Genomic DNA, 27,668 nt, shown 5'->3' on the forward strand with positions numbered 1-27,668 from the left:
GGGTCGAGTCGGGTTTCGCGAAACCCGACTATCTCTAAAGTCGAGTCGAGTGAAATCGGCCGATTATGGCGAAAAGTCGGGGATCGACCGAAACACGAAACCCAATGCAAAGTCAATGGGAATTTTTTTAATTTTTTTCTCTCTCTCTCTCTTTCTCTCTCTCTCTCTCTCCCCTCCGTCCCTGAACAGAAAAGCTGGTGTTACACATTGCAAATCGCTACTGCGCACAAGCGACAAGATGACGATAGGCGTCCATGCCCCTAAGACCTATGTCATCACTCTGCCCACGCTCCTTCATTGGCTGAAAAAATGGCGCCAAGCGCGTCATACGAAACGCGACTTTGGCGCGAAAGTCGCGTACCGCATGGCCGACCCCACACAGGGATCGGGTCGGGTTTCATGAAACTTTTGAAAATGAACGATCCGTTTCGCTCAACCCTAATAGTGAGTAATAGGCGGGTGCGCTATAATTATCGTATGCATGGTTTTTATGTAAAATGAGTGGGAAATATAATTTGGTTATTGTAGGGTTAATTATATATTAGTATTGTGTGCTATTGGTATTATTGTATACAGTTTTGGAGTGATAATTTTGTAGTATACTAACTGTAGACTTGTAATAAAGTTCCTTTATTGATACACGGTTTCATCTCAGTTAGTTGCAGTTCGTATAGTACATAGCAAAGTATCTAGAAAGTTTTAAGGCATGAGGTATTGGCCGGTTATTGGTTATTGACAGTCAAGCCTAACATTAAGAATCAATACACGGAAAATCGCCCCCTGTAACAATATTCAATCCTTTTCAATATATCACAAGTCATTAAACTATTTTAATTGACAACATTCAGCTCTTAGGTTGATGTTTAAATGGAACAGAGAAGGTGAAGGACCTCTCAAGGTGGTGGTGAGGCTTTTTTGCCCTCCATAAAATCCTACCCTGCTTCCTTAACTTGACTATCCAACGTTTCTTATATTATATGGTCACAAGTATTTTTAACTAAAAAGATCTCATTCTATCTATAGCTACAGGAATGGATAAAAAGCTGGGTGGGCTATTTGTGGGGCATGTGGCCAGTACTAAATAAATAGCAATAATAATGCTAATGCTTGAGCGGAGATGACATAGGCCATGTGTAAACCTGTAAAACATGTCCTCTGCTTCTTTAATAAAACACGATATTGAGTTTCTTTATTGAACTCCATGTCACTTCAAGTGTCCGCTGATGACTTCAGCAGTTCTTAAAACCATCGGCCATTATGGTTTATATCAGCAGGTAACAAAAGCCTTCAAATACCTTAATTAAAAAGGACAAAACACATCCACATCATGAGTAACATTACAGCAGGTTAAATGGCCCGGCACAACTACGACAATCAGTCTGCGAGCTCAGCTTGGTCATCTGTAAAATTATTAAAATCTGTTACCCAATGTAGAAGAAGCAGCTTGTGCTACATAAGTACTGTGTATAGTAATTGCCGTATGTTATATGGCTTTAGTCACAAGTCAGCAAGTAGATATGCCACCATTTAAAAGCACAAGGCCACAACATGTTTTAGAGTACTTCAAGATTTACTTCAGAATTTCCACTGTGGATATGGCGGTGAACTACCACTGCGCTCCTACGGGTGCAGGAGACAAAAGGAAGACTTCAGCTGCCCGCACACAAGTGCTAGCTGACCACTCAGTTTTCATAATCATAAAAGCTTTTTACTAAAGGTTAACCGACATGTCAGTTTTTCACATATGAGCGTTATACATTTTTTCACCGATAGCACTTGAACTTATTACATGGGGCTGTTCACATGTCCACGATTTTTAGGGACTGAGTGGTTAGTGCAAAATCGCAGAGAAATGTCCAATATTGATGCGAATGTCATCTCAATCTTTACAATGGAAGCCTATGTGTCCATGAAAATAATCGGACAGCACTCGGACGCCAACCGTGGGTTCTCCATTTTTCACAGAGTGATAGGAGAAGGTGGGGAAACATTTATTTTTCTTCTCATCACTGAAAAGCTGTTGAAACTGTTGAAAATCAGTAACAAAATGTGGTCCTTTTTCTAGTATGTGAGAAAAACCTGAAGTGCGAATGAGGCTTTACAAAAGATATAACACAGAGTGTCCCGTTCTCTGATGATGGTTGATACCTTTTAATGGTTAACTGAAAAGATAGTAACAAATTGCAAGCTTTCGAGACTACTCAGTCCATCAGGAGACCATCAGGCATAGACTAAAAGAAATTCTGAAGAATCACATATTTATGCACAACATATCACAGAAAACAAAAACATAGATAAGACATGAAGCAGAATTACCATGAGTGATAAACAGTTATGTCCATAAATATTGGACCAGTAATGACCCCACATGGTCTGAGGGGCAAATTCCTTAGTTCCTTGGTTGATGTAAAAAGACATAAATCCATGCAACACATTCATTCCTGCACTAATCTGGAAATCCAAGAAGACCAATTATTTCATGTGTGGGCACTCTTACTGAGCAGGTATCTGGATAGGTAGAGGGTATTTTTAAACCCCTGGTAAAGGATACACCCAGCTTCATTCAGGACACAACTGACCTATTGAATAAACTATCAGCAATAGGTCATCTACCGGGAAGACCCATCCTGACCACCAAGGATGTGGAATCTTTGTACTCCAATATCCCACACCAGGATGGATTAAATGCCTGAAAATTCTTCCTGGAAAACACAAAGACTGATGCGGATTCTGTGGTGAAACTTCTAAAATTCATCCTCACCCACAATTATTTGAATTTGACAAGAAGATCTATCTACAGGAGACTGGCACAGCAATGGGAAGTAAAATGGCTCCACAGTATGCAAATCTTTTCATGGCCATGCTTGAAAGTGAATTTTTGTCTTCATGTCCCATCAGGCCTCTGGTCTACTTCCGCTACATTGATGACATTTTAATCATCTGGACGGAGTCTGAGCCACAGCTAAAGACATTCCATGAACAGTTTAATCAATTTCATCCAACCATCAACTTGACACTCAACTACTCCTGTACTGAAATTAACTTTTTGGACATCATCATTAAGCTGTAGAACAATAAAATAGAGACATCCCTGTATCAGAAGCCAATCAACAGCCCAACATACCTTAAATGGGACAGTTTCCATCCAAAACACATAAAAAACTCTATTGTCTACAGCCAAGTCATCAGATACAATCGTATATGTTCCAACACCATGGATAGAGATGAACACCTTGGTCGCCTTAGAAAGAACTTTTTGAATCAGAGCTACGATCCAAGAACAATTGAAAACCAGATTACAAGAGCCACCAGAATATCAAGGAATCACCTGCTACATTACAAAGCTAAAGAAGAAAACACCTGGGTGCCTTTAGTGGTCACCTACAATCCAAATCTGGAGGTGCTAAGGGGAGCTGCACAAAAATTACAGCCTTTACTACAAAAAGATGCCCGCTTACAATCCATTTTTCCAAACTCCTCACTAGTGTGTTTTAGGCAGCCCCCAAATCTAAGAAGTATCATTGTCAGAAGCTCCCTGTCCTCTCCAAAAGCTGCAGCAACCTTTCCTTGAAATCAGAACAAATGTAAAACCTGTCCATTTATAATGACCATGGACAAGATAAAGATCCCCAATTCACATCAGGACTACAAGATACCAGGTACTTTTAGCTTTGTCACTTCTACTGTGGTGTACCTAATTATTTGTACTAAATGTCCAACTGGTGGTCTGTATGTAGGGGAGACAGGGCAGAAACTGAGAACAAGAATGAACTCTCATCGCCAAACAATAAGAGACAAAAAAAATGGATCTACCTGTGGCAATACATTTTTGTCTCCCCAATCATAACATTATGGACATGAAATTACTTGTACTAAAAGGTAACTTTAAATCTCAAAGAGACAGAAGAGTTTGGGAATATAAGCTGATGATGATCTTTGACACTCTTAGTGCAGGAATGAATGTGTCGCATGGATTTATGTCTTTTTACATCAACTAAGGAACTAAGGAATTTGCCCCTCAGACCATGTGGGGTCATCACAATAGAACCAGACCCTAATCAGAGGACAATAAAACATTCCTTATCTAAGAACTGGTCCAATATTTATGGACATAACTGTTTATCACTCATGGTAATTCTGCTTCATGTCACATGTCTTATCTATGTTTTTTTTGTTTGTTTTGCTGTGATGTGTTGTGCATAAATATGTGATTCTCCAGAATTTCTTTTAGTCTATGCCTGATGAAGAGACCTGAGTAGTCTCGAAAGCTTGCAATTTGTTACCATCTTTTCAGTTAGCCATTAAAAAGTATCAACCACTGAGGACGTCTCAATTCTAAATATTTTTCAATCTACTGGCTAACATGGTACCAAGATATATATCTTTCATGTATCATTTGGTGTCAGTCGCCTTACATATTACTGATCAAATAGCATTATGTGATTTTGTCTTTTGCCATTGATTCATATTGTCGTCTATTTTTAACTACCATTTGTCTTCTGTCGACTCTTATTATAGTGTATTGTGCATTATGGAACATTGCTGGTTGCTTGCTGACCCATATGGTCATTGATCTATACTGCATTTATCTTTTGCCAACTCACATTTTAGTGTGATATGTACATGGGACACTTTATCAGTTGAGCATTTCATTATGTGGATAGGGGTGTTAGGTCTATGTTTCTAATATGTTTTTAATTGTGTTTGTGGTCTTGTGACAATATAGTATCGGTTTTTATATATTTCATTGCAGGTGTGGTGTGCACAGTTTATATGCATTGGCCTTTCTTATTTCTACACATTTGCTCTTCCGTGCATGATGTAGCACCCTGATTTTCACTTTTCTATAATTGTTAATTCATTGTAGTGCATCCTATGTCCAGTTTAGAGACAGGGCCGCGCTTAGTAACCCGATGTTTACCCTGGTTACCAGTGTAAATGTAAAAAAAAAAAAACACTTCATACTTACATTCCGGTGTCTGTCACGTCCCTCGGCGTTCTGCTTCCCTGCACTGTCAGCGCCGGCCAGCCGTAAAGCAGATTACAGCGGTGACGTCACCGCTGTGCTTTACGGCCAGCCGGCGCTCACAGTCAGTGCAGGAAAGCACAGCGATTGGGGACAGACACCGGAATGTAAGTATGTAGTGTTTGTTTTTTACATTAGCACTGGTAACCAGGGTAAACATCGGGTTACTAAGCGCGGCCCTGCGCTTAGTAACCCGATGTTTACCCTGGTTACCCGGGGACTTCGCATAGTTGGTCGCTGGAGAGCTGTCTGTGTGACAGCTCTCCAGCGACACTGCAGCAATCAGGATCGTTGTCTAGATCGCTGCAGCGTCGCTAAATGTGACGGTACCTTTAGTTTTGGCTATTTCAGCGGTAGTAGTATTGTTAGTGACAGCACAGGCGCATGATACCAAGATCACTGGCCTCATAAGTAGCATGAAGATAGAGTTAATGGTTGTAAAAATAATGTACTGTTCTCAAAATAACAATCATTCATACCTACTGGTCCTCATCTCGCACTGTATCCTTAATAGGACGCTTACCTAATATAAGAAAATTTGTTGAAGTCTACAGAATGTCCAAAAAGACCACAGGTAAATGGGCATCCTTTTTTGTCTATGTGCACACGTTGCGGATTTCCTGCGGATCCGCAGAGTTTTTTACCGTGCAGAAACGCTGCAGTTCCGCAAGTGATTTACAGTACAATGTAAATCAATGAAAAAAAAAATGCTGTGCTAATGGTGCGCAAAATTCTGTGCGGAAACGCTGCGGATTAAAACAAGGAGAATGTCACTTCTTTTGTGCGGATCTGCAGCATTTTTGTACCCATTCCATTATAGAAATCCGCAGGAGGAAAAAAAAAGCAAGAAATCCGCACAAAATCCGCAGCAAATCCGCACAAAATCCGCAGTAAATCCGCATAAAAAACGTATCAAATCCGCACCTGCATTTTCTGCCAAGAGATGGAGAATCCGCACAAAAAATTCCACAGGCTAATCCGCAACGTGGGCACATACGTTTTAACTTTTTTTTTGCTGGTAAAATCATTAGTGTGTTCTCCTTTGCTTTGTGGATTTAACATTTTTTTTCTCAAAAATGACAGTAAAAAGACTCATACAAAGCCCTGAAAAAAATGCTACCGGAAAAATAAAGATTGAAAAAGTGCTCAGGAAATGTTTTATAAGAAGCCAAAAAAAATTATTTCAGGTTTACAAAACTACAGAGAAAAGCAAATACGGTAATTTTTGACGTGACTTGCTTGAAAAAGGCTATTTTTGCCACAGTAATGGCTCTGCGGTTGTGCAGGTGAAACTGCTGTTTTCTTGCAAAGCAATACGACTGTGCAGGAAATCAGTGGATCGACCTCAGCGGTACAGGGCTGTTGCGGTTTTAGTCTGCAGCGTGACGGCTGCGTAGGATTGCAGCCCTTATGTCGGCTTCACCATCTGGAACCAATACACTTGTTCAGCTTCTAAATGCAGACACATAGCCACAAGGTGGCTGCAGTAGCTTGCTGGTTTTACCTCTCTCCTGTGTATCCTGCGGCACACTGACACCTTCCCGTCACAGGGTCACACTGTCCTCCATTATGACATTGGCATTCATGGCTGCAGTTCACTCCATATCTTCCTGAAGGACATGGCTGAGCACAGACGGACCCCTAGACAGTGAGAGAGGGATAGTGTCAGTCAGGTCCTTCATATGCTACACAATGCTTCAGAGCGGGGAATTAGACTTCTTACCGTCCACCCTGCTGGGCATGAACACTCTCCAGTCACATGGTGACATACTCCGCCATTCTGGCAAGGGCATCGCTGCTCACATAATGCCCCGTGACTTCCAGGCGGGCACAGTTCTTCACAACTAGTATGGGGATACAAATAAATATCTATAGATGACACTGAATATACCGTAATAAGGTGCAATTTGCCATCTTTAGGTTATTGTCATGTACTAAGCTGGGGGCATCATGAACTTACTACACAAAGAAATAGAGACAAGTCTTAAAGGTAACTACCAGGCAGGTGGCACATATACTCACAAAGCTCCAGTGTATCCAGGAGCACAATGGCATTCACCAGTTCTGTGGTCACATGTTGCTCCATTTTGGCACTGGCACCTCAGCTGGCAGGCCTTGCCGTAGCTCCCAGGATCACACCAGTCTTCACAGCGCCATCCTCTATACCCTTCAGAGCACACGCAGGCTCCAGTTATAGGATTACACAGAGCCTCGTTCTGACACTGGCAGCGGTTACTGCAGTGTGGCCCCCAGTGTTCACTGTCACAACCTACAGGTGAAGAATATAGCAAAACTGTAATGGATTAACACCAGTGAAATGGTAAAGGGTTACATAATCATTAAGAATTCAAAGACATCATAGACCAGAAACTTAAAGAGAATCTGTCAGTAGGATCAACCGTCCTAAGCTGTCTACAGTGGGTACGGAAAGTATTCAGACTGCTTTAAATTTTTCACTCTTTGTTTCATTGCAGAAATTTGGTAAATTCAAAAAAGTTCATTTTTTTCAAATTAATGTAAGCTCTGCACCCCATCTTGACTGAAAAAAAACAAGAAATGTAGAAATTTTTGCCTAGTTATTAAAAAAGAAAAACTGAAATATCAATCATGGTCAAAAGTATTCAGATCCTTTGCTCAGACACTTATCTTTAAGTCACCTGCTGTCCATTTATTTGTGATCCTCCTTGAGATGGTTCTACTCCTTCAATGGAGTCCAGCTTTGTTTAATTAAACAGTTAGGACTTTATTTGGAAAGGCACACACACACACCTGTCTATATAAGAGCTCACAGCTCACAGTGCATGTCAGACCAAATGAGAATCATGAGGTCAAAGGAACTGGCCAAGGAGCTCAGATACAGAATTGTGGCAAGGCACAGATCTGGCCAAGGTTACAAAACAGTTTCTGCAGTACTCAAGGTTCCTAAGAGCACAGTGGCCTCCACAATCCTTAAATGGATGAAGTTTGGGATCACCAGAAGTCTTCCTAGACCTGGCAGTCCAGCCAAACTGAGCAATCATGGGAGAAGAGCCTTGGTGAGAGAGGTAAAGAAAAACCCCCAAGATTACTGTGGCTGAGCTCCAGTGATGCAGTAGGGAGATGGGAAAATGTTCGAACAAAGTCAACCATCACTGCAGCCCTTCACCAGTCTGGCCTTTATGGCATAGTGACCTGACAGAAGCCTCTCCTCAGTGCAAGACATATGAAAGCCTGCAGGAGTTTGCTAAAAAAACACATGAAGGACTCCCAGACTACGAGAAATAAGATTCTCTGGTCTGATGAGACGAAGATAGGCCTTTTTGGTGATAATTCTAAGCGGTATGTGTGGAGAAAACCAGGCACTGCTCATCACCTGCTCAATACAATCCCAACAGTGAAACATGGTGGTGGCAGCATCATGCTATGGGGGTGTGTTCAGCTGCAGAGACAGGATAACTGGTTACCACTGAAGGAAACATGAATGTGGCCAAGTACAGAGGTATCCTGGATGAAAACCTCTTCCAGAGTGCTCTGGACCTCAGACGTGGCCAAAGGTTCACCTTCCAACAATGACCCTAAGCACACAGCTAAAATAACAAAGGAGTGGCTTTAGAACAGCTCTGTGACCATTCTTGACTGGCCCAGCCAGAGCCCTGACCTAAACCCAATTGAGCATCTCTGGAGAGACCTGAAAATGGCTGTCCACCAACATTCACCATCCAACCTGATGGAACTGGAGAGGATCTGCAAGGAAGAATAGCAGAGGATCCCCAAATCCAGGTGTGAAAAACTTGTTGCATTATTCCCAAGAAGACCCATGGCTCAAAATGATGCTTCTACTCAATACTGAGTCAAGGGTCTGAATACTTATGATCATGTGATATTTCAGTTTTCCTTTTTTAATAAATTTGCAAAAAATTCTACATTTCTGTTTTTTTTCAGTCAACATGGGGTGCAGAGTGTACATTAATGAGGAAAAAATGAACTTTCTTGAATTTACCAAATTGTTGAAATGAAAGAAAGAGTGAAAAATTTAAAGGGGTCTGAATACTTTCCGTACTCACTGCACATGGGCACCTAGATCATGGTATCTGCAATCCGATATCTTATTTCAGAGAAATCAACGTTTTTCTTAAATGTAAATGGGCTGTTAAGATCGATAGGCCGGACATAGATCTCGCTGAGAATCTGCCTCCGCAACTAATTCTTAATAAAAGCAGGTGTTACCAGTGTGAGACAAGTAACTAACATAAAATAGTAGAACTGAACTTTGTCTCCTTACAAACACATTTGCTCTATTACAGCACTGTCTGCCTCTGAGTTGAAACTGAGAGGAACCTGTAGATGTGTTGGGTCTAATCGCATAATCACACAGCTATGCAGTGAGATCAGGAGAGGAGAGCGCGGCCATTACACATCACACTGTTAACGCCCCCCTTTTGTTTTAAATAAGCTCTGGAGATCAGTGTCCGGACAGTAGATCTTAACAGCTCATTTACATATTAAGAAAAATGATGATTTCTCTGGATTAAAATATTGGGTCACATATATCAAGGTATCATTTTATTCAGCTTACTGTGACTTACATGCCCATATAGACGGCTTAAGGGGAATGATCCCACTGACAGATTCCCTATAACAGAATATATCAACCTCTATATAAGCATATAATGTACATATTATAGAAGGTGAAAAAAATGTTTGCCAGCATTTATTCAAAAACAAGAGAATTGTTTATTTTGGCTCAATGACTGAGAATAATACTCCACCTTTCGGCCTGCACAGAGGCCATTCTGAAGTGCAGGTTGATAAGTGGTGAATTTTCTGTCATCCAGCCCAAATAAAAGACTATCCTGTTTTTGCATGTTTGATTTCCTGGCATCGCGGACTAGGACTGTTTGCATATGCATCCAGGCACATTATTGACACTGACCTGCAGTCCGGCTATTGCATTTTTATTAATATAAGTACATGTGAGGATTCTCTAGCAACCAGGCAACCCCCCATGTACTTATGCTGGCTAATAGATGTAGATCATTCAGCTGCGGCAATAAAAACTAAATTTCCGAGCACTAAAAAATACTCGGAGACCCCCGAGCATGCTCGAGAAATCTCCAGTAACGAGTATATTCGCTCATCACTAGTCTAGAGCACTTTGCCGGCTTATATATCCTATTAGTGACGCCCATACTAGTAAATCAGACATCTTGCCCGGCACAAGGTAGGTGCACCCGACAAGGACAAGCATGCTCTTTCTCCATCATCACTATAGGGCCTGTATCATACGAAGATGAAAAGTTCTTTTGACGCGGGTTGGAGCTTGCATATTTTGGACAAAATGTCAACTAATAACGCATGCATTTTTCCATCTCCGCAAGATGCAGCCAAGCCCTGTAATATTCCACTTCATAGGAAACCAATAACCTATCAGTATTTTTTGAGTGTTGTAGGAAACCAGAATACATAATTATAATATTTTTTATTTCTATAGCGCCAACATATTCCGCAGCACTTTACTAACACACAATACAGATACCAAGAGTAGTGAGGGCTTTGCTTGCAAGCTTACAATCTATGTGGAAATAGGGGAGACACGAAAGGTTAATCGTTAAAAAAAATAAAAATCTTTGTCATGTATGGTCCAGCTGTCAATAAAATAAATAGGGTGATCACATAATGCTGTATGAACTGGTCACCGACCAGTATGCGTACAAGTAAAGACACAAAGGGCTATTAAGTCCAAGGAGGGTGTGTGAATAGATGATACGAGGGTCCTGGTTTGGCAAAAAATTTCCATGGGCAAAACAGGGATATTTAAATAGTTAAATAAGTGATGTGAGGTGAAAGGCCAATGCGTGTTGAGGCCACACTTAAAACTGTAGATATTGGGAATTAATTGAATTGTCGTGGGGGGTGCATTCAAAAGAATTGGTGCAGCACGGGTGAAGTATTGTAGACGGGGTTGGGTGGTTCAGATTACTGAGGATGTTAGTCTTTGGTCATTAGCAGAACAGAGGGTACCGGTTGGGTGGTAGACTGAGATGATAGTGTAGAGGTAGAGGTAGGGTGGTGCTGAACCATGGAGAGCTTTGTGGGTGAGAGTGATAAGTTTATATTGGACTCTGTGGCAGATGTGCAACTACTGCGATGCCTGAAAAGTGGTAGAGGCATCGGTGTAACGGTTGAATACATTAAATAAAAACAGGGAAAACATACAAACCGAATGCAGATGTTGCTCTTGGTTGGATTAGCACCCAGAACCCCAGTGCTGCAAAGCAACAATGCTAACCACTGAGTCACCCCATTGAAAAGCACTGAATGGGCAGAGTACGTGAATGGATAAAGCAAGCATTACTGTGTACTCCCTATATACTGTACCTTGTTACTCTTTTCAGTGCTGAACCCTTTGATCATTTCCCGAGTGATCTGAATGCTTAGCGCCGTCTCAACAAGCTAAGGGCCACATGTGAGGCTGCGATAGTCTGACTGGCGGATTAGCATTAGTTTGTACGTAGTTTGATATAAGGAGTCACAATCTACAAATCACTATTCAGATTCTCACTCCAAGGTGATTTCAAATACTCAACTGACAGAGAGTATATTATCTTTCATAAAACATGAGAATCGCTAACGAGGATCTGAGCCATTACATGAATAAGTGATTAAATCATTAAGAGCTTAGTATAAGGATATCATGTAAAAGTGTAACATATATCTAATGACCTCGATATTTCATTATTGGCAGTATAACTTATAGAGGCCACTTATACAATACTCGCTCTGCACTTCCACTGTCTTTGTGGAGTGGGAGGATTATGGTACATTCTGTGAATAGCAAGATACGGCCCAGAGACTAATAATTAATCATGCTACTCTTTATTTTCTACTGTCCATTTATTATTCATTGTATTTTTAACAATATTTTACTTATTTATGGACAATAGTGGTTTCAAGAAACTAATTTATAATAAAAAGTGCTTCCAATATGATTTATACCAAACCTCGCGTTCATTTCCGACATAATAAACTGCAGTAGGGCCGGGCCACCTCTTTATATTCCAGCAAGTCAGTTTATAAACTTTCTTCTAATCTATGTTTGGCATTTACTCTGGAGGATTATGTCTCTTTTTACAAATGGATATGAAGACTACAGTTTATCATGGGGGCCTTCAGGAACACGGACCCCCGGGTAACCTGCAGCATATTGGGATACTGTTTTTATCAAAAAGGGGTTGCCGATATTGAATAGACAGGACATAAACACTGAATTCCATATATATATATATATATATATACTGTATTTATTTTTTTTTATTTTTTTTTAACAAATGCAAGATATAAGTTTACAAGCTCCATTCATTAAATATTAATTTATAAGAGAACAAAAGTGTCAATTTAGTAGATAGAACCATCAGAAGACTCTAAAAACGGTGTAATATACAGTAGATTAGTAGAGGGGAGACTAATGTGCATCATCACTCAAAATATCATTAAGGATCGCAGATAATGGATTCCCATCAAGGACATTTGCTGACACATATCAGAGCATGCATTTATTTGTCTTTATTACACTTGCTTCTATAGCGTTTTACACTTATTGTCATCACAGTACCCACTTGGGCTCACAAGCTACATTCCCTACCAGTATGTTTTTGGAGTATAGCTGGAGATTGTGGTATCAAGTATAAACCCATGCAAACTCAAGGAGAACAAACAAACTGTTGGCAAATCTTGTCCATGGTTGGACTTGAATCTTGAATCTGAAAGCTATAGGGCTACAATGCTAACCACTGAGCCACTGTGCTGCCCATGTATAAAAGTCAACCTCCACTCTACATAGAAGACAATAAGCAGCTGCCAAGTCCAGGTTATTGTTACAGTTTCCATGACAAAATAGTCCTTTTATCTTATTTTGTTCTTTACAACGAAGTCTTTGGCGTTACATTTACACTCTGGATCTTGACAAAAGCACCTTTATGGTATTGTGGGGATACAATGGTGTAAATGACGCACTAGTGTTTGCAGGATTTGCATTTTAGTATTCAACACTGGTCACCTAAAAGCGTGTAATCATTTAATTTTCATATCTGTGCCTACACAATTACCAGTCGCCTAGGCAAACTGGTAAGGAGCAATGTTGATGAAATAAAACAATTAATATTGTAGAAAACAAAATGTTTATTACGTGGATCTAAAGCACATTCTGTATAATGTATGAAGTCCTGACAGATAGGAGAAAAGAGGGCTCCATTAGTAAATGACTGGTAGTACAGGCCTGCAGACACACACCTGCCCCATCTGCCGACTATCGTCACCCTTATATCTTGTATGCTTCTCAAGAAAATAAAAAGCAATGGTGGGATACCAGAGTTTGGAAAGAAATTCATCAACTGCTCCTCAATATAGCTGTGGAGGTTGCATACTTATTCAAAAATGTAAAAATCTTTTGGAAGGACCCCCATCTCCCTGTCTATTTCATGGCAATGTCATTTTAGGCACTGCACGTCTTCCTCAAAATGCAGGGTCATTTAACAACATTGGTAGTAATAGCACAAAGATTTTTATTAGTGTCTCCCCTTTTATTAATAGAGATCCCCCTTATTATTAAAATGGCTCTGATGTATATGGTTTTCACGAGGTGCTGCTGAGAACAATGATTTTTGTTCAGGCATAAACAATCCACTCCCTTGATGAATAGGCAGCATTTTGTTTGTTTAGCAGAATGTGCCCCATAGTGTAATGCACCCCATAGTCCTTCACATAATATAATGCACTCCGTAGTCCTCTACATAATATAGTACACACCCCATAGTGCTCCGTATAGTACAATGCACACCGCAGTCCTCCATATAGTACAAATAGTACAATGCAGCCCCTCAGACTATAATGTAGCTCCCTTACAGAGTATAATGCAGCCCCCACAGGAGAATATGGCAGCCCTCACAGGAATATAATGCAACCCCCACAGGAGTATAGTGCAGCCCCTACAGAGTATAATGCAGCCCCCACAGAGTAAAATTCAGCCCCATAGGAATATAATGCAGCCCCATAGGAGTATAATGCAGCCCATAGGAGTATAATGCAGCCCTACAGGAATATAATGCAGCTGATACAGTTGAATGCAAAATTCGGGGGAAGGATGGCACTTGGCCACCCCCCAGACACAAGAGCCCCATAGCGGCTACATGGTCTGCCACTATTAGCGGCATGCCACTGACTGGAAGCCCCTGGGGGGAGTGAGGGCTCTAGGCAGATGCCTAGTCTGCCTACCCCCGAATGCCGGCTCTCCTAGAATTGTTGTCTTTTCACGAAAAAATCATCAAAAGTAAAATAAAAGTGGTGTACTTAAAGGATATGACTTACAGGGAGTGCAATTTCAAAGTTAGGTACAGAAACAATAATTTTTTGCAGACCATTTACACAATACAAAAAACAGCAATTTTTATCCCCAACGTCGTATACTTTAAATTTAGAACCCAAGAATAGTTAAGAAAACTAATAAAACGTAACTATAATCTGAACCATTTGGTTTCAATTAATGTGTCCAGCATTTGACACATAACCTAATGGAAAATAAAAAGACCCCCATTATAAATAAATGGATACATCTGATTGTTTTTGCGTCCGTCATGCGACAACTACAGCTTGCGCAAAACTGATGGTGGTTCTGGTCATATATTCCAGTTCTGCTGATGTATTCATATAGTGGTGGTTATTCTGTATCCATGTAGTGATGATGATTCTGGTGAAAAAATCATCACCAGAACCATCATCAGTACATGAATACGAAGCGAAAATCATTATCAGTACATATTTAGAGCACCAAAGCCATCAATAGTAGATGAATATGGCACCAGAAACATAATGAATAAATATATACATCACTAGAACCACCATCAGTACATGAATACGTCACCTGAAGCACCATCAGTACATGAATACATCACTAGAACAAACATCAGTACATGAATACATCACCAGAACCACCATTAGTACATGAATGCATCACTAGATCCACCATCACTACATGAATATATCAACAATCAACAGACCAACTGTCAGTACTTGACTATGTCACCAAAACCATCATCAGTAAATTAATACATCACCAGAACCTCCATCAATACTTGAATATGTCACCAGAACCAACATTAGTACATAAATGCATCACTAGATTCACCAACAGTACATGAATAATCACTAGATCCACCATCAGTACATGAATACATCAATAGACCCACTATCAGTAAATTAATACGTCACCAGAACCTCTATCAGTACATGAATATGTCACCAGAAACTCCATCAGTACATGAATACTTCACGGGAACCACCATAAGTACATGAATACATCACCAGAACCAAGAGTACTTTAATAAAAGAACCAATCTTAGTACAACGATCAATTGTAATATCTAGTTAGCCACATAAACAATTGTATCACATGAACCTACAACTCCCAGTGTAGCTTTAACAATGGTAAGGAGATTCTGGGAGTTGTTATTAACAGCCATCATCAGACTGCGGACCATACAGGAACCACAGTACTGATGAGAATTTGTCAGTATCACAAAAAAAAAATTTACATCCAGGTACCTTATAGATTGCATCTTCTTTGTTGATGTCTCTTTCTTTTCATATCCATCTTGTCTAGACACCATGATTACTTTTCACATCCACAGTTGTTCTTTACAGACCTCCATTTTCTCCAGTTTTTTGCAGCACATCCCGACACAGTGCCCTTAAAAATAAGTTTTATTAAAGTGCATAAAAATATATGTTCATTTTACGACCTAAATAAGCCTTTTATGGTATATGGCCACTACATTGTGTACCATTATCAGCTATAACCACCACACCATCTGCCCTTATGAACCATGGCCTATGCTATGACTGTCCCCTCTATAATTTTCCATTACACTTTCTATATCTCCACAATGTCCCCCACCCTGCTAACTCATCTTCATATTGTGCCTCCATTTCACGCTGTTCCCTCTCCATATCCATTCTATGCCCCCGAACAACCATGCCCTCGTCAAACTGTAAGCAATCCTGACGCTGTCCCCCCCACACAGTATGATGGTCACCACAGCCTCTCCTATGGTGTGATATCCACAACAAGCAGCCAATATATAGTATGTTCACCACCACTGCCCCCATATATAGTATTATGTCTACCATAGACCCCATAAATAGAATTGTGTCCAAAACAGCACCCATGTACACTATGAGGGCCCCCACAGCACCGCCAACAGTATTATGGCCCACAAGCAGAACCCCAAACAGTAAGATATTCATCACAACCCCCTATCTAGTGTGGTCACCACAGCTCCCAGTATAATGACTTCCACAGCTCCATATACAGTATGGTCACCACAGCTCCTCATACACTTTGCGGTTCTCCTTTCACAGCCCCACATTTCATGCCCCAAGCACACAGTCCCTCATTTCATGATCTCCCACGCACAGCCCCTCATTTCAAGGCCCACACAGCCCTTCATTTTATGCAACCCTGTACAACCACTCATTTTACTCCCCATCTGCACAGCCCCTCAGTTCATTCCCTCCATCTCCACAGCCGATCAGTTTATTCCCCCATCTGCAGAGACCCTCATTTTATTACCCCATCTGCACAGCCCCTCATTTTATTCATCCATCACCATAGCCCCTCATTTTATTCCCCCATCAGCACAGCCCCTCCTCTCATTTTACTCCACCCCCTCTCTGTACAGCCCCTCATTTTATGCCCCCTGCACAGTAATATAAGAATTAAAAAAAGATCATACTCACCTATTCCAGGCTTTCAGTTTACCATCTCCTCTTCTTGAAGTGCAGCAGTGGACGCTGGACGGGACGATGACACCACTCCCTTGCGCCATCCAACATCCCGTTTGTATGCTTTCTCCAACATGGCGCAGGCCGGAAGTAGCCTGCGTCTTGCTGGGATCGCAGTGGAGCAGGGGAGGCGCCTCCTGTAGAAGTTACCATGAAACGTGCTTTGGGGCATCAGGGATCAACTACACTGATTCAATAGTAAGTTTATCTTCTTACTTAAACATTTCTTAGGTGCCTGTACTGACTCACCCTAGGGGTAGTTTATATTTAGCACCTTGTTATTTTTCAATGGAGACACATTTAGTTAGAGCAATTGAGTACTATGTGTAGTATTACCTTGTTTTGATCCCTGAACCATTGCCAGATAGCCGCTGTATTTTAAATATATTTACTCATACCTTGTATGCTTAATTATAAAGTGTAATAAAGAAACATTTTTATGGCTAATATACTCGTTGGGTTTCTTATCCCTTTTTTTGGTACAATATTACCTTTTGGGTCTAGATAAGCCTTAGAGCACAATAAGAAGCATTCAAATGAGCATATATTGCTTAATTCGAATCTCGGCAGACCTCATATCTACTTAGTTTAATTAAAATGTAACCCTGCAAATTAAAAAAGAGCAAAAAATAACTACTACCTTAAAGGGGGTCATCTCACCACCAATATTTGTCAGACACCCATAGGTAGATCCCCAGGTACCGGCTATCAACTGGGATCATCACAATAATGAGAACAGTGGTTCTTTGATCCCCCATAAGAATGAAGCAGTAGTGCACATGCATTATCAGTATTCCATTTATTTTCTATGGGAGCAGGGGTTCACACGTGCACACTGTATTGCTCCATTCAAATGACGGACAGGGACATGGATCCGTGTTCTTGTGGTCGGTTGAAGTTATAGTGGTTGTTCTCCATCACTCATACATTTATCACTTATCCCTTTTATAAGATGGGATAACAACTTTAACTTTTATTGAATTTTGTTAGTGTAAAAAGATGGACATATTGCTTGCTTTCCCCCTTGAAGAACAAATGTGTTATAGTGTGAAATGTGAATTGTGCTGTGTTAATGATGTGTGTTGTTAGACAGTAGTGAAAGTGAGAGTTAATGTTTGAGACTAGCCCAGAGTGGGATGGGGCTAGGCTGGAGGGACAGCGACATTTTGCAGCCAGAAAGTCAGAAAGGTCCCAGAGTGCGTAGAAATAAGACCTAAGGTTTGATGTGAGCTGTGCTGCATGACATGGGTGAGACAGGATACATAGACAGAGGATAGCGAGATCCTAGCGGAAAGCAGGAGGAAGAATTGACCGAAAGAATAGAGTGATTAACGGAAGACAGGTCCTGGGAGAGGACGTGTAGCAATACGGCTCAGAGTTTCCAACTCCGGAAGGTAACTGGTCTAGACGGGACAGAGTATGTAAGGCGAAGAGTGTGCCCTGGGTGGGAGTTCCAGAGCATCAGGGACAGAGAACATCAGTAGTAGACATACTGACAACATAGTTCCCTTGAGGGGATAGAAGACGTGGAATTGCGGGTTGAGAAAAGGACTCTTGTTTACTGCACTGTAGTAATTATCTGGGCTGTGGTGAAGTAGAAAGGAATGTTGAAGATAGAGGATACGCGGGTAAGGAGGAGGGGATTGAAACTGTGTGTGGAAAAGTTCTTCATATTGTAAAGGAAACGTTCATCAAGTTGTTTGCCCGCTATCTCCAGTACATAATTTCCCATGAGTTATCATTGAGTAAAAAGTTTTTGACTGGTGGTCTCCCTCATTGAACTGTCAAACATTTGGTCTTGGCCAACCAGCGCCATCGGTTACAAGCGGGCTGCAAGAGTGTCTCGGCCCCACAGCACAAGTCCAGATACCCAGCGCGGAGACTCACCTTTCATGTAACGTTCCGGGGAGTAAGAGACGAGCACCTCGCCCACGCTACCACCCCGAGCCACGTTACATTAGTTTATACAAGCTTTTTTGGCATCAACTCAATACAATCTTGCTCCCAACCAGGAAAAATATATATGTTTAAACATTTACTTATTTTTTTTTTTAGGGACTGTGGGAGACATATGGTTGCTGGCATCTGTTGAGATATTTATTGGTCATATTAATTTTTCTTATGTGTGTTTAACATTTCGTGCCATTGCCAGCTTGGGATATGTCAGGATTACAGAAAGGTTAAAGAAAGAATCTATATATGAGGAGCCACGTAAATTCTGACAGATACAGCAGGTGATCATTTTCTTCCCCTCATCATAAATGACTGGTCTACTCTTGCTATTTTGGCTGCTTACATTTGAGGAGAATTTACCAGGTACTTTGTGCACGAGCAGATGCAGAGTAAAGTGAGCAGTTTTTGCATTTCACATTAAGAACATTGTCAATAAGATGAATATATTCTTAGATGAATTGTGAAAAAATTGCACGGCCTTTTGAAATTAAGAGCAGGTTATAGATTTGGGGAGATGTGATGGACATTTACTACACAGAACAAGCAATATGTAATATTTGTGTTGAACCGGCACATCCACGCGCTGGCATTCCCTCTCGCTAATAGAGCAGTCACACAAGTAAGACGAAAAGCTTTGTATTCTCCTCTCGCTGCACTCTGGAAATGAGAATAAATAGCGGCAAGATGACACAAGGCTCGAGGAACTGTCCTACGTGCTTTCTTAAAGAGGAACAAACTGGTCATTTGCAACAGTAAAAAACTATAAGAAATGAAAATAGGTGTGTAATGTTTTCAATCAATCACAATACAGAAGCTGCAACTTTACAGTTGTAATAAAATTAATGTTTTTCTTAGCACTACACATGTACAGTATCCGTACACATAGCACAGCCAATATATAGCAATCTTTACACTGAGATTTAGTGTTAATCATGTAGAGTCTGATCCCAGACTGTATATCTCAAATTATCAAAGTTGTCTGGGAGAACACTTTTTTTCTTGTCCTGGGTTAAAAAAAAACTGGCAGCGGGGGCACTCTTCTCCCTCCTGCCTACCAAAAGTGGAGTAGGCATACCCATAAAGGATGGTGATCAGAAATCAGTTACTTTGCTAGATACTGATTTTGGCTATTATCCTAAGTCATATTGCACGACTCGTTAAAGGGTTGATTGTGACTTGTAGGATCGCTACTTCCAACAGGTGGCGCTATAGAGTTCAAGTCCTCTTTTTCTCTGAAGAAGAAATTTGCATATTACTTTGCTAGGGCATTCTGAGTTAATAGAGAGGATTTCTTGTTTAGGGCTCATTGTGCACACCCCATGGCACCTGACCAATCATGTCCTTGCATAGATCACCCATGTTAATTGTGAAATGCTTCATACAGCTCTGGCAAAAATTAAGAGACCACTGCAAACTGTTCAGTTTGTCTGATTTTTCTCTTTATAGGTATATTTTTGAGTAAAATGTAAATTTTTCATTTATTCTATAAACTTCTGACAACGTCTCCGAATTTCCAAGCAATACATTTTGTATTTTTTTTTCTGAAAAGGAGAAATGGTCTGTTATGTGTCGAGTTCCTGCCTCTGCACAGGGGGAATCTTGAACCATCTCTGCTGCGGTCTCCCATTCTTCTCCAGTCGCAGTGGAGTCTGCTCAGCGCAGACATCGGTCCCAGCGTCTTGCTCAGTCTCACTCTGTGCATAGGGTTACTGCTGCTTTTCCAGCTTCCGCCATTGAAGCCAGTGCTGGGCAGCGGTGAGCAGACGCTTCTGGGGCTAAGTCCTACTTTGCACACACTGAGCATGCCCAGGGCAAGATCTCTCAGTGGAGATCTAGGGTCACATGCTCAGGTACTGCAGCAATTCCATTGGTCCTTCTTTGAATGGTCCTGTACGTGCTGCAGCTATTTAAGGCTCGCATGGCCGCACGGCCATGCGCTAGTCTACATTTGTAAACGTGTGTGTGTTGAGAGTGAAAGTCGCTCTTTAAATAACCCTCCCTATTGGATGACTGTTCGCGGAAGGTGTATGTTTGCTATCTAGCGCCCGACTTATCCAACAGCACGTTACACACTAATACAGCGTCTAGTTGCTGTGTCCGCCAGTGCGGCGCCGTGCGCTTTCTCTGCGCTTTCCTGACCCAAGCCTGGGTGGTTAGTGGCGTCCGCCAGTGCGGCACCGCACGCACTCTCGTGCATTCCTTTGTTATTATTTTGGTTATGCTGACACCCCAGTTGCGGTGTCGACCGCAAGTAGTCTTCACAGACTCAGATCCCTAGTCTTTGGACTGAGCTCGGAGACTCCTTGCTTGTGCTCTTGTATGCAGTACCACAGCCCTGTGACTTAACAGGGTTCGCTTCCTTCACACAGGGTGAAGTTAACCCATGTGTATTCACATTGTACCGCCATATAGTCCGTCATTATTTGGCAGCAGGTTCCATCTCTGCATGGTGGACCCCGGGCTGCGAACGCACCTTATTCTACCTATCTTATTATTTGGTGCGTTCCGCTAGCCCTAACATTACACTAGCGCCAGGGTCTGGCTAGTAATGACGGACAAACACCAATCATTGCGGTACATCCAGCAGCTGGAGGGTAGGTTGGCGGCTCTCGAGCGCACAACCTCAGCTGTGGATGTAACCGCAGTTGCTGTTCAAGCTGCTAGCGTGGCTGCAGCAACCTTGTCCACTGCCACCCCTGTACCGATTCTATCACGCCTCCCGCTGCCAGAAAAATTTTCTGGTGATAGTTAAGTCCTGTAGGGGTTTCGTGAGTCAGTGCTTTATACATCTCGAGCTTCTGGCCTCTCGTTTCCCTACAGAGCGGGCAAAGGTGGGGTTTATAGTGTCTCTCCTGTCGAACAGGGCGTTAGAGTGGGCTATGCCGCTGTGGGAGCATGGCGATCATGTGGTGCAGAGTGCTCCGTTTTTCTTGAGCACTCTGAAACAGGTCATTTTAGGACCTCGTGTCACCCAGGACACGGCGCTCCAACTGTTGGCATTGACTCAGGGCTCGTCCTTGGTCAGCCATTTTGCCGCAGTGGAGTCTGCTCAGCGCAGACATCGGTCCCAGCGTCTTGCTCAGTCTCACTCTGTGCATAGGGTTACTGCTGCTTTTCCAGCTTCTGCCATTGAAGCCAGTGCTGGGCAGCGGCGAGCAGACGCTTCTGGGGCTAAGTCCTACTTTGCACACACTAAGCATGCCCAGGGCAAGATCTCTCAGTGGAGATCTAGGGTCACATGCTCAGGTACTGCAGCGACTTTCATTGGTCCTTCTCACTGAAGGTCCTGCAGGTATTAGGACTAAGTTCTGCTTTGCACACTGAGCATGCCCAGGGCAAGATCTCTCAGTGGAGATCTAGGGTCACATGCTCTGGTACTGCAGCAATTCCATTGGTCCTTCTTTGAAGGGTCCTGTACGTGCTGCAGCTATTTAAGGCTCGCATGGCCGCACGGCCATGTGCTAGTGTACATTTGTAAACGTGTGTGTGTTGTGAGTGAAAGTCGCTCTTTAAATAACCCTCCCTATTGGATGACTTTTCGCGGAAGGTGTATGTTTGCTATCTAGAGCCCGCCTTATCCAACAGCACGTTACACACTAATACAGCATCTAGTTGCTGTGTCCGCCAGTGCGGCGCCATGCGCTTTCTCTGCGCTTTCCTGACCCAAGCCTGGGTCGTTAGTGGCGTCCGCCAGTGCGGCACCGCATGCACTCTCGTGCATTCCTTTGTTATTATTTTGGTTACGCTGACAACCCAGTTGCGGTGTCGACCGCAAGTAGTCTTCACAGACTCAGATCCCTAGTCTTTGGACTGAGCTTGGAGACTCCTTGCTTGTGCTCTTGTGTGTGGTACCGTGGCCCTGTGACTTAACAGGGTTCGCTTCCTTCACACAGGGTGAAGTTAACCCATGTGCATTCACATTGTACCGCCATATAGTCCGTCATTACTTGGCAGCAGGTTCCATCTCTGCACGGTGGACCCCGGGCTGCGAACGCACCTTATTCTACCTATCTTATTATTTGGTGCATTCCGCTAGCCCTAACATGGTCAAAATTAAAAAAAATACCCAGTGCTTTCAGACCTCAAATAATGCAAAGAAAACAAGTTCATAATCATTTAGAAACAACAATAGTAATGTTTTAACCCAGGAACAGTTTAAAAATCAATATTTTGTGGAATAACCATGATTTTTAATCACAGCTTTCATGCGTCTTACATGCTTTACACCAGTCTTTCACACTGCTCCTGGCGTAAAAATGTAAGCAGTTCTTCTTTGTTTGATGGCTTGTGACTATCCATCATCCTCTTGATTACATTCCAGAGGTTTTCAATGGGGTTCAGGTCTGGAGATTGGGCTGCCCATGACAGGGTTTTAATGTGATGGTCTCTTAATTTTTGCCAGAGCTGTATCTTCTATGGCAGGGGTGGGAACCTCATACACACTGGCCGTTTTATGGCACTCGAACTTTTATCTGGCCCCTGGGCAGATTTTGGGGACTGCAGTGCTTGGGCTGGCAGCTGTATTTTGCCAGACACCAAGCCATTAATTCCTTCTTGCTCTGTGAGCACAAGAACACAGTGTTCACTACTAAATGCCAAGGTGCGTGCAATGAATGATTACGTCCTGACTAGTGTTGAGCCAGCCCCCTAGTGTTCAAGTTCGGTTCGTCGAATTGGGGCATGTTCGACGAATGTTCGTCAAACGTTCGACGAACACTGTCGAACCTCATTGAAACCAATGGCAGGCAAACACAAACACATAGAAAACACCTTAAAAGGTATCCAAAAGCTGACAAACTGCTCAGAAGACACAACAAACACATGGAAAAGTCACAACTACATATAGTCATGCAAAGAGAGGTGGAGGAGTGAAAGGAGGAGGAGGCAGATATAGGCATGTCACACCCTTCTAAAATCAAGAAAGGCTGGAGTAAAAATCTAAAATTACCCTACCAAAACCCAGACGTCGCGACAAAAAAATTAAAAAAAGAAATATCTTTAGGTAGAATGGCGGCGGGTCCATTCAGAACACTTTCCTTAGAAGACGTAGCGGTATCCCCGTTGGGAGTCGTGCCAAAAAAGGAACCCAATACATTCAGACTAATCCACCATTTGTCATATCCAAGGGGCAGGTCAGTAAACGACAACATCGACGTGGAACCAAGTACTATGTACTGTACCTCCTTTGACGAGGCAATCATGCGGGTCAAGAAGTTGGGAAGGGGCACCCTAATGGCTAAAACAGACATTGAGGGGGCATTCCGGTTAAAACCTGTGCCTCCGAATAGTGTCCTCCCATTGGGCTGCTTCTGTGAAGGAACATACTACATAGATCGCTGTTTGCCCATGGGGTGCTCGATATCCTGCTCATTATTTGAGGCGTTTAGTTGCTTCCTCGAATGGGTCTAAGGGGGCACATATTATCCATTACCTCGACGACTTATGCCTGGGCCCAAAAGATTCACCACAGTTTGAATACACGCTGTAGTCCACCTGTGAGAAGGAGAGAGCTGGAGGGAGAGTGGACACCCCAGAGCCAAAGGGTTAGATTGAGAAGGGAAGAAGGTGGTGTAGCTTGCTTCATGGGTGGGGTACTCTGCTGAGTAGCAGATATTGCTACTAGGATTAAAGTATTGCCTGGGCTAGATGCAGCTAAAAAGTAGTCATTAGATAAACAGGCGGTGTAGCTTGCTTCATGAGTGGGGGACTCTGCTGAGTAGCAGAAATTGCTACTAGGCCTAAAGTATTGCCTGGGCTACATGCAGTTAAAAATTAGTACTTAGATAAACAGGCGGTGTAGCTTGCTTCATGAGTGGGGTACTCTGCTGAGTAGCATAAAATTCTACTAGGCCTAAAAGGATTTCCTGGGCTAGATGCAGTTAAAAATTAGTAATTAGATAAACAGGTGGTGTTGCTTGCTTCATGGGTGGGGTACTCTCCTGAGTAGCATAAATTGCTACTAGGCCCAAAGTATTGCCTGGGCTAGATGCAGTTAAAAACTAGTACTTAGAAAAACAGGTGGTGTGGCTTGCTTCATGCGTGGGGTACTCTGCTGTGTAGAACAAAATGCTACTAGGCCCAAAAGGATTTCCTGGGCTAGATGCCGTTAAAAAAAAAAACTTAGATAAACAGGCGGTGTAGCTTGCTTCATGGGTGGACTACTCTGCTGAGTAGAACAAAATTCTACTAGGCCCAAAAGGATTTCCTGGGCTAGATGCAGTTAAAAATAGTACTTAGGTAAACAGGTGGTGTAGCTTGCTTCATGGGTGGGGTACGCTGCTGAGTAGCACAAAATGCTACTAGGTACAAAACGATTTCCTGGGCTAGATGCAGTTAAAAATTAGTAATTAGATCAACAGGCGGTGTAGCTTGCTTCATGGGTGGGGTACTCTGCTGAGTAGCACAAAATGCCTCTAGGCACAAAAGGATTTCCTGAGCTAGATGCAGTTAAAAAATAGTACTTAGGTAAACAGGCGGTGGGTGGTTGGATTACTCTGCTGACTAGCAGACACTGAAGCTTTGGAGCAGACCTCTGAATCCCAGGCCATAGTATGAGTAAACAACTCTGTAGACGACTCCACCCACCTGGAATTGACGATGGCAACGTCATGTAAAACACAGCAAGGTGATTCCAAAAGAGTCTCCAATTTTTCCAATAATTCAGCCACACACACCACTTAAGTGGCATCAATCTTACCAGAGTTTTTTAAAAGGTTGGTGAGGTGATTTTCAAAAATCATCAAGTTTTTAGTCTCCCCAGGATGACACAGGTATAGAAAAGTCCTTGCGGATCCAGGATTTGTTCATCTTGATGAACGTTAGTCTGTCTACATTGTCACTGGACAGCCGCATGCGCTTATCTGTCAGCACACCACCAGCAGCGCTGAACACACGTTCAGAGAGAACGCTGGCTGCGGGGCATGACAAGATCTCCAAGGCGTGAGTGGCAAGATCAGGCCATTTTTGAAGATTGGAAGCCCAAAATGAGCAAGGGTCCAGTTCCACAGTCATGGCATCGATGTTAACTTGGAGATACTCCTGTACCACCCCCTCTAGGCATTGGCTATGTGTCAGACTTCTTGTCTCCCGTGGCCTTGCAAAGGATGGTCTAAAAAAATCTTGAATGATTGGAAAAAATTGCTGTTACCACCAGATACGATATTACTGTTGCGGTTTGAATGATGCCTCGATAGTCCCACGGTTGGCAAGTTAGAACTCAGAGATTCACTACGTACACCACTGGTGTTTTGTGCAAAAGCAGATGTAAGATTCTATAACAGTCTCTGCTGATACTCCTGCATGCGTGAATCCCTTTCTATGGCAGGAATTATCTTTTGTACCGGGGTTCTAAGAGTGTGGCAACCCAGTAGTCGGCATTACTTCGGAATCTGACAATCCGAGAGTCATGTTGCAGGTAGTACAGCAAGAAGGCACTCATGTGTCTTACGCATCCAGGAGGATGAGATCCTTGTTGTCTTGGAGGCGGCGAGATGAGAATCATGCTTCCTTCCTCTGCCCTCTCCCCCCAACCTTGCACAACAGAAATTTGATCAAGGTCTCCCTCATCTGATGAGTCTTCCATGCCCAGCACCAGTTCGTCCTCCATTTCTTCCTCGCCTCCTGCACCTTCCTCAGCAGTTTGGATGCTACCATGCACCCTCGGTAATCCCTCTCCCCCAGCCTCCAATGACAGCCGCCTTGGTGCTGCTGACCGTCTGGACCTTGGAGATATTATCCCTTCCGCATACGACTCCTCCTGTTTCTCCTCCTCCTCCTCTTGTTCCACCACCTGACTCCGAACACTGTGTAAGGTGTGCTCCAGCACGAAAAATCACCGGAATGGTCATGCTGATAATGGCATCGTCAGCACTAAACATCTTCGTCGCTGTTTCAAAACTGTGCAGAAGGGTGCATAGGTCCCTGATCTGAGACCACTCCTGCAGCATGATTTGCCCCACCTCTGGATCTCATTGGCCCAGGCTATATGTCATAACGTATTGTACCAGGGCTCGTTGGTGCTGCCACAGTCGCTGCAACATGTGCAGAGTTGAATTCCACCATGTGGGCACATCGCATTTCAGCCGGTGAACTGGCAGGCCCAACGACTTCTGTAGAGATGTAAGTGGTTGAGCTGTGGAATGCGAACGGCAGAAGTGAGTACAAAGCGACCGTGGCCTCTGCAGAAGCCCATCTAGTCCGGGATAGTGGGATAAAAATTGCTGGACAACCAGGTTCAAAACGCGAGTCATACAAGGCATGTGTGTAAGATTGCCCCAGCAAAGGGCTGCACCCAGGTTTGCAGCATTGTCGCACACGGCCTTCCCTGGCTGCAGGTTGAGTGGAGACAACCATTGATGGAACTCGGTCTCCAGAGCTGACCACAACCCCTCAGCTGTATGACTCACATTTCCCAGACATTTCAATGTAAACACCGCCTGATGCAGTTGAGCCCTGGTGACAGCATAGTAAGGAGGTGTGCAAGATTCCTTCTGCGTAGTTAGAATGCGGGTGGCATTACCAGACAGGCTTTGGGTGCAGGTGCAGGACTGAGAGGCGGTTGAGGAGGCAGAAGCAGTGGAGGAACTTCTAGATACAGAGGATCGACGAGCAACTCATGGAGATAGCAAGACTTGGAGAGCAGCCCCTTCTCCTGATCTCACCATAGTTACCCAGTGCCCAGTCATCGACATGTAACGCCCCTGTCCATGTTTACTCGTCCAAGCGTCTGTGGTGAAATGCACCCTGTCACACACAGTTTCTCAAGAAAGCGGTGATCTTGTGTGTGACATGCTGGTGTAGCGCAGGCACAGCTTTCTTTGAGAAGTAGTGGCAACTGGGCATCTGGTACTAGGGCACTGCGACACACATAAGGTCT

General features: G+C 42.9%; 1 protein-coding gene across 11 annotated transcripts in view; it reads right to left on the reverse strand.

Annotated features, from left to right (window-relative positions):
* Positions 1–27,668, reverse strand: part of MEGF11 (multiple EGF like domains 11) — a 739,878-nt gene that overhangs the window by 248,466 nt on the left and 463,744 nt on the right. For 7 of the 11 annotated variants that reach the window (XM_069766385.1, XM_069766388.1, XM_069766379.1 and 4 more), the window contains exons 6-8: positions 7,049–7,295; positions 6,750–6,870; positions 6,531–6,667 (exon numbers count right to left, since the gene is read on the reverse strand). In XM_069766385.1, the coding sequence (XP_069622486.1) occupies positions 6,531–6,667; positions 6,750–6,870; positions 7,049–7,295 (505 nt within the window). Of the gene's footprint in view, positions 1–6,530; positions 6,668–6,749; positions 6,871–7,048; positions 7,320–27,668 lie in introns of all 11 variants that reach the window. The other 4 variants (XM_069766387.1, XM_069766383.1, XM_069766381.1 and 1 more) reach the window with 1 other exon arrangement.

The sequence above is a fragment of the Ranitomeya imitator genome, chromosome 4 (assembly GCF_032444005.1).
Source record: "Ranitomeya imitator isolate aRanImi1 chromosome 4, aRanImi1.pri, whole genome shotgun sequence".
In the NCBI taxonomy this organism is placed as follows: domain Eukaryota; kingdom Metazoa; phylum Chordata; class Amphibia; order Anura; family Dendrobatidae; genus Ranitomeya; species Ranitomeya imitator.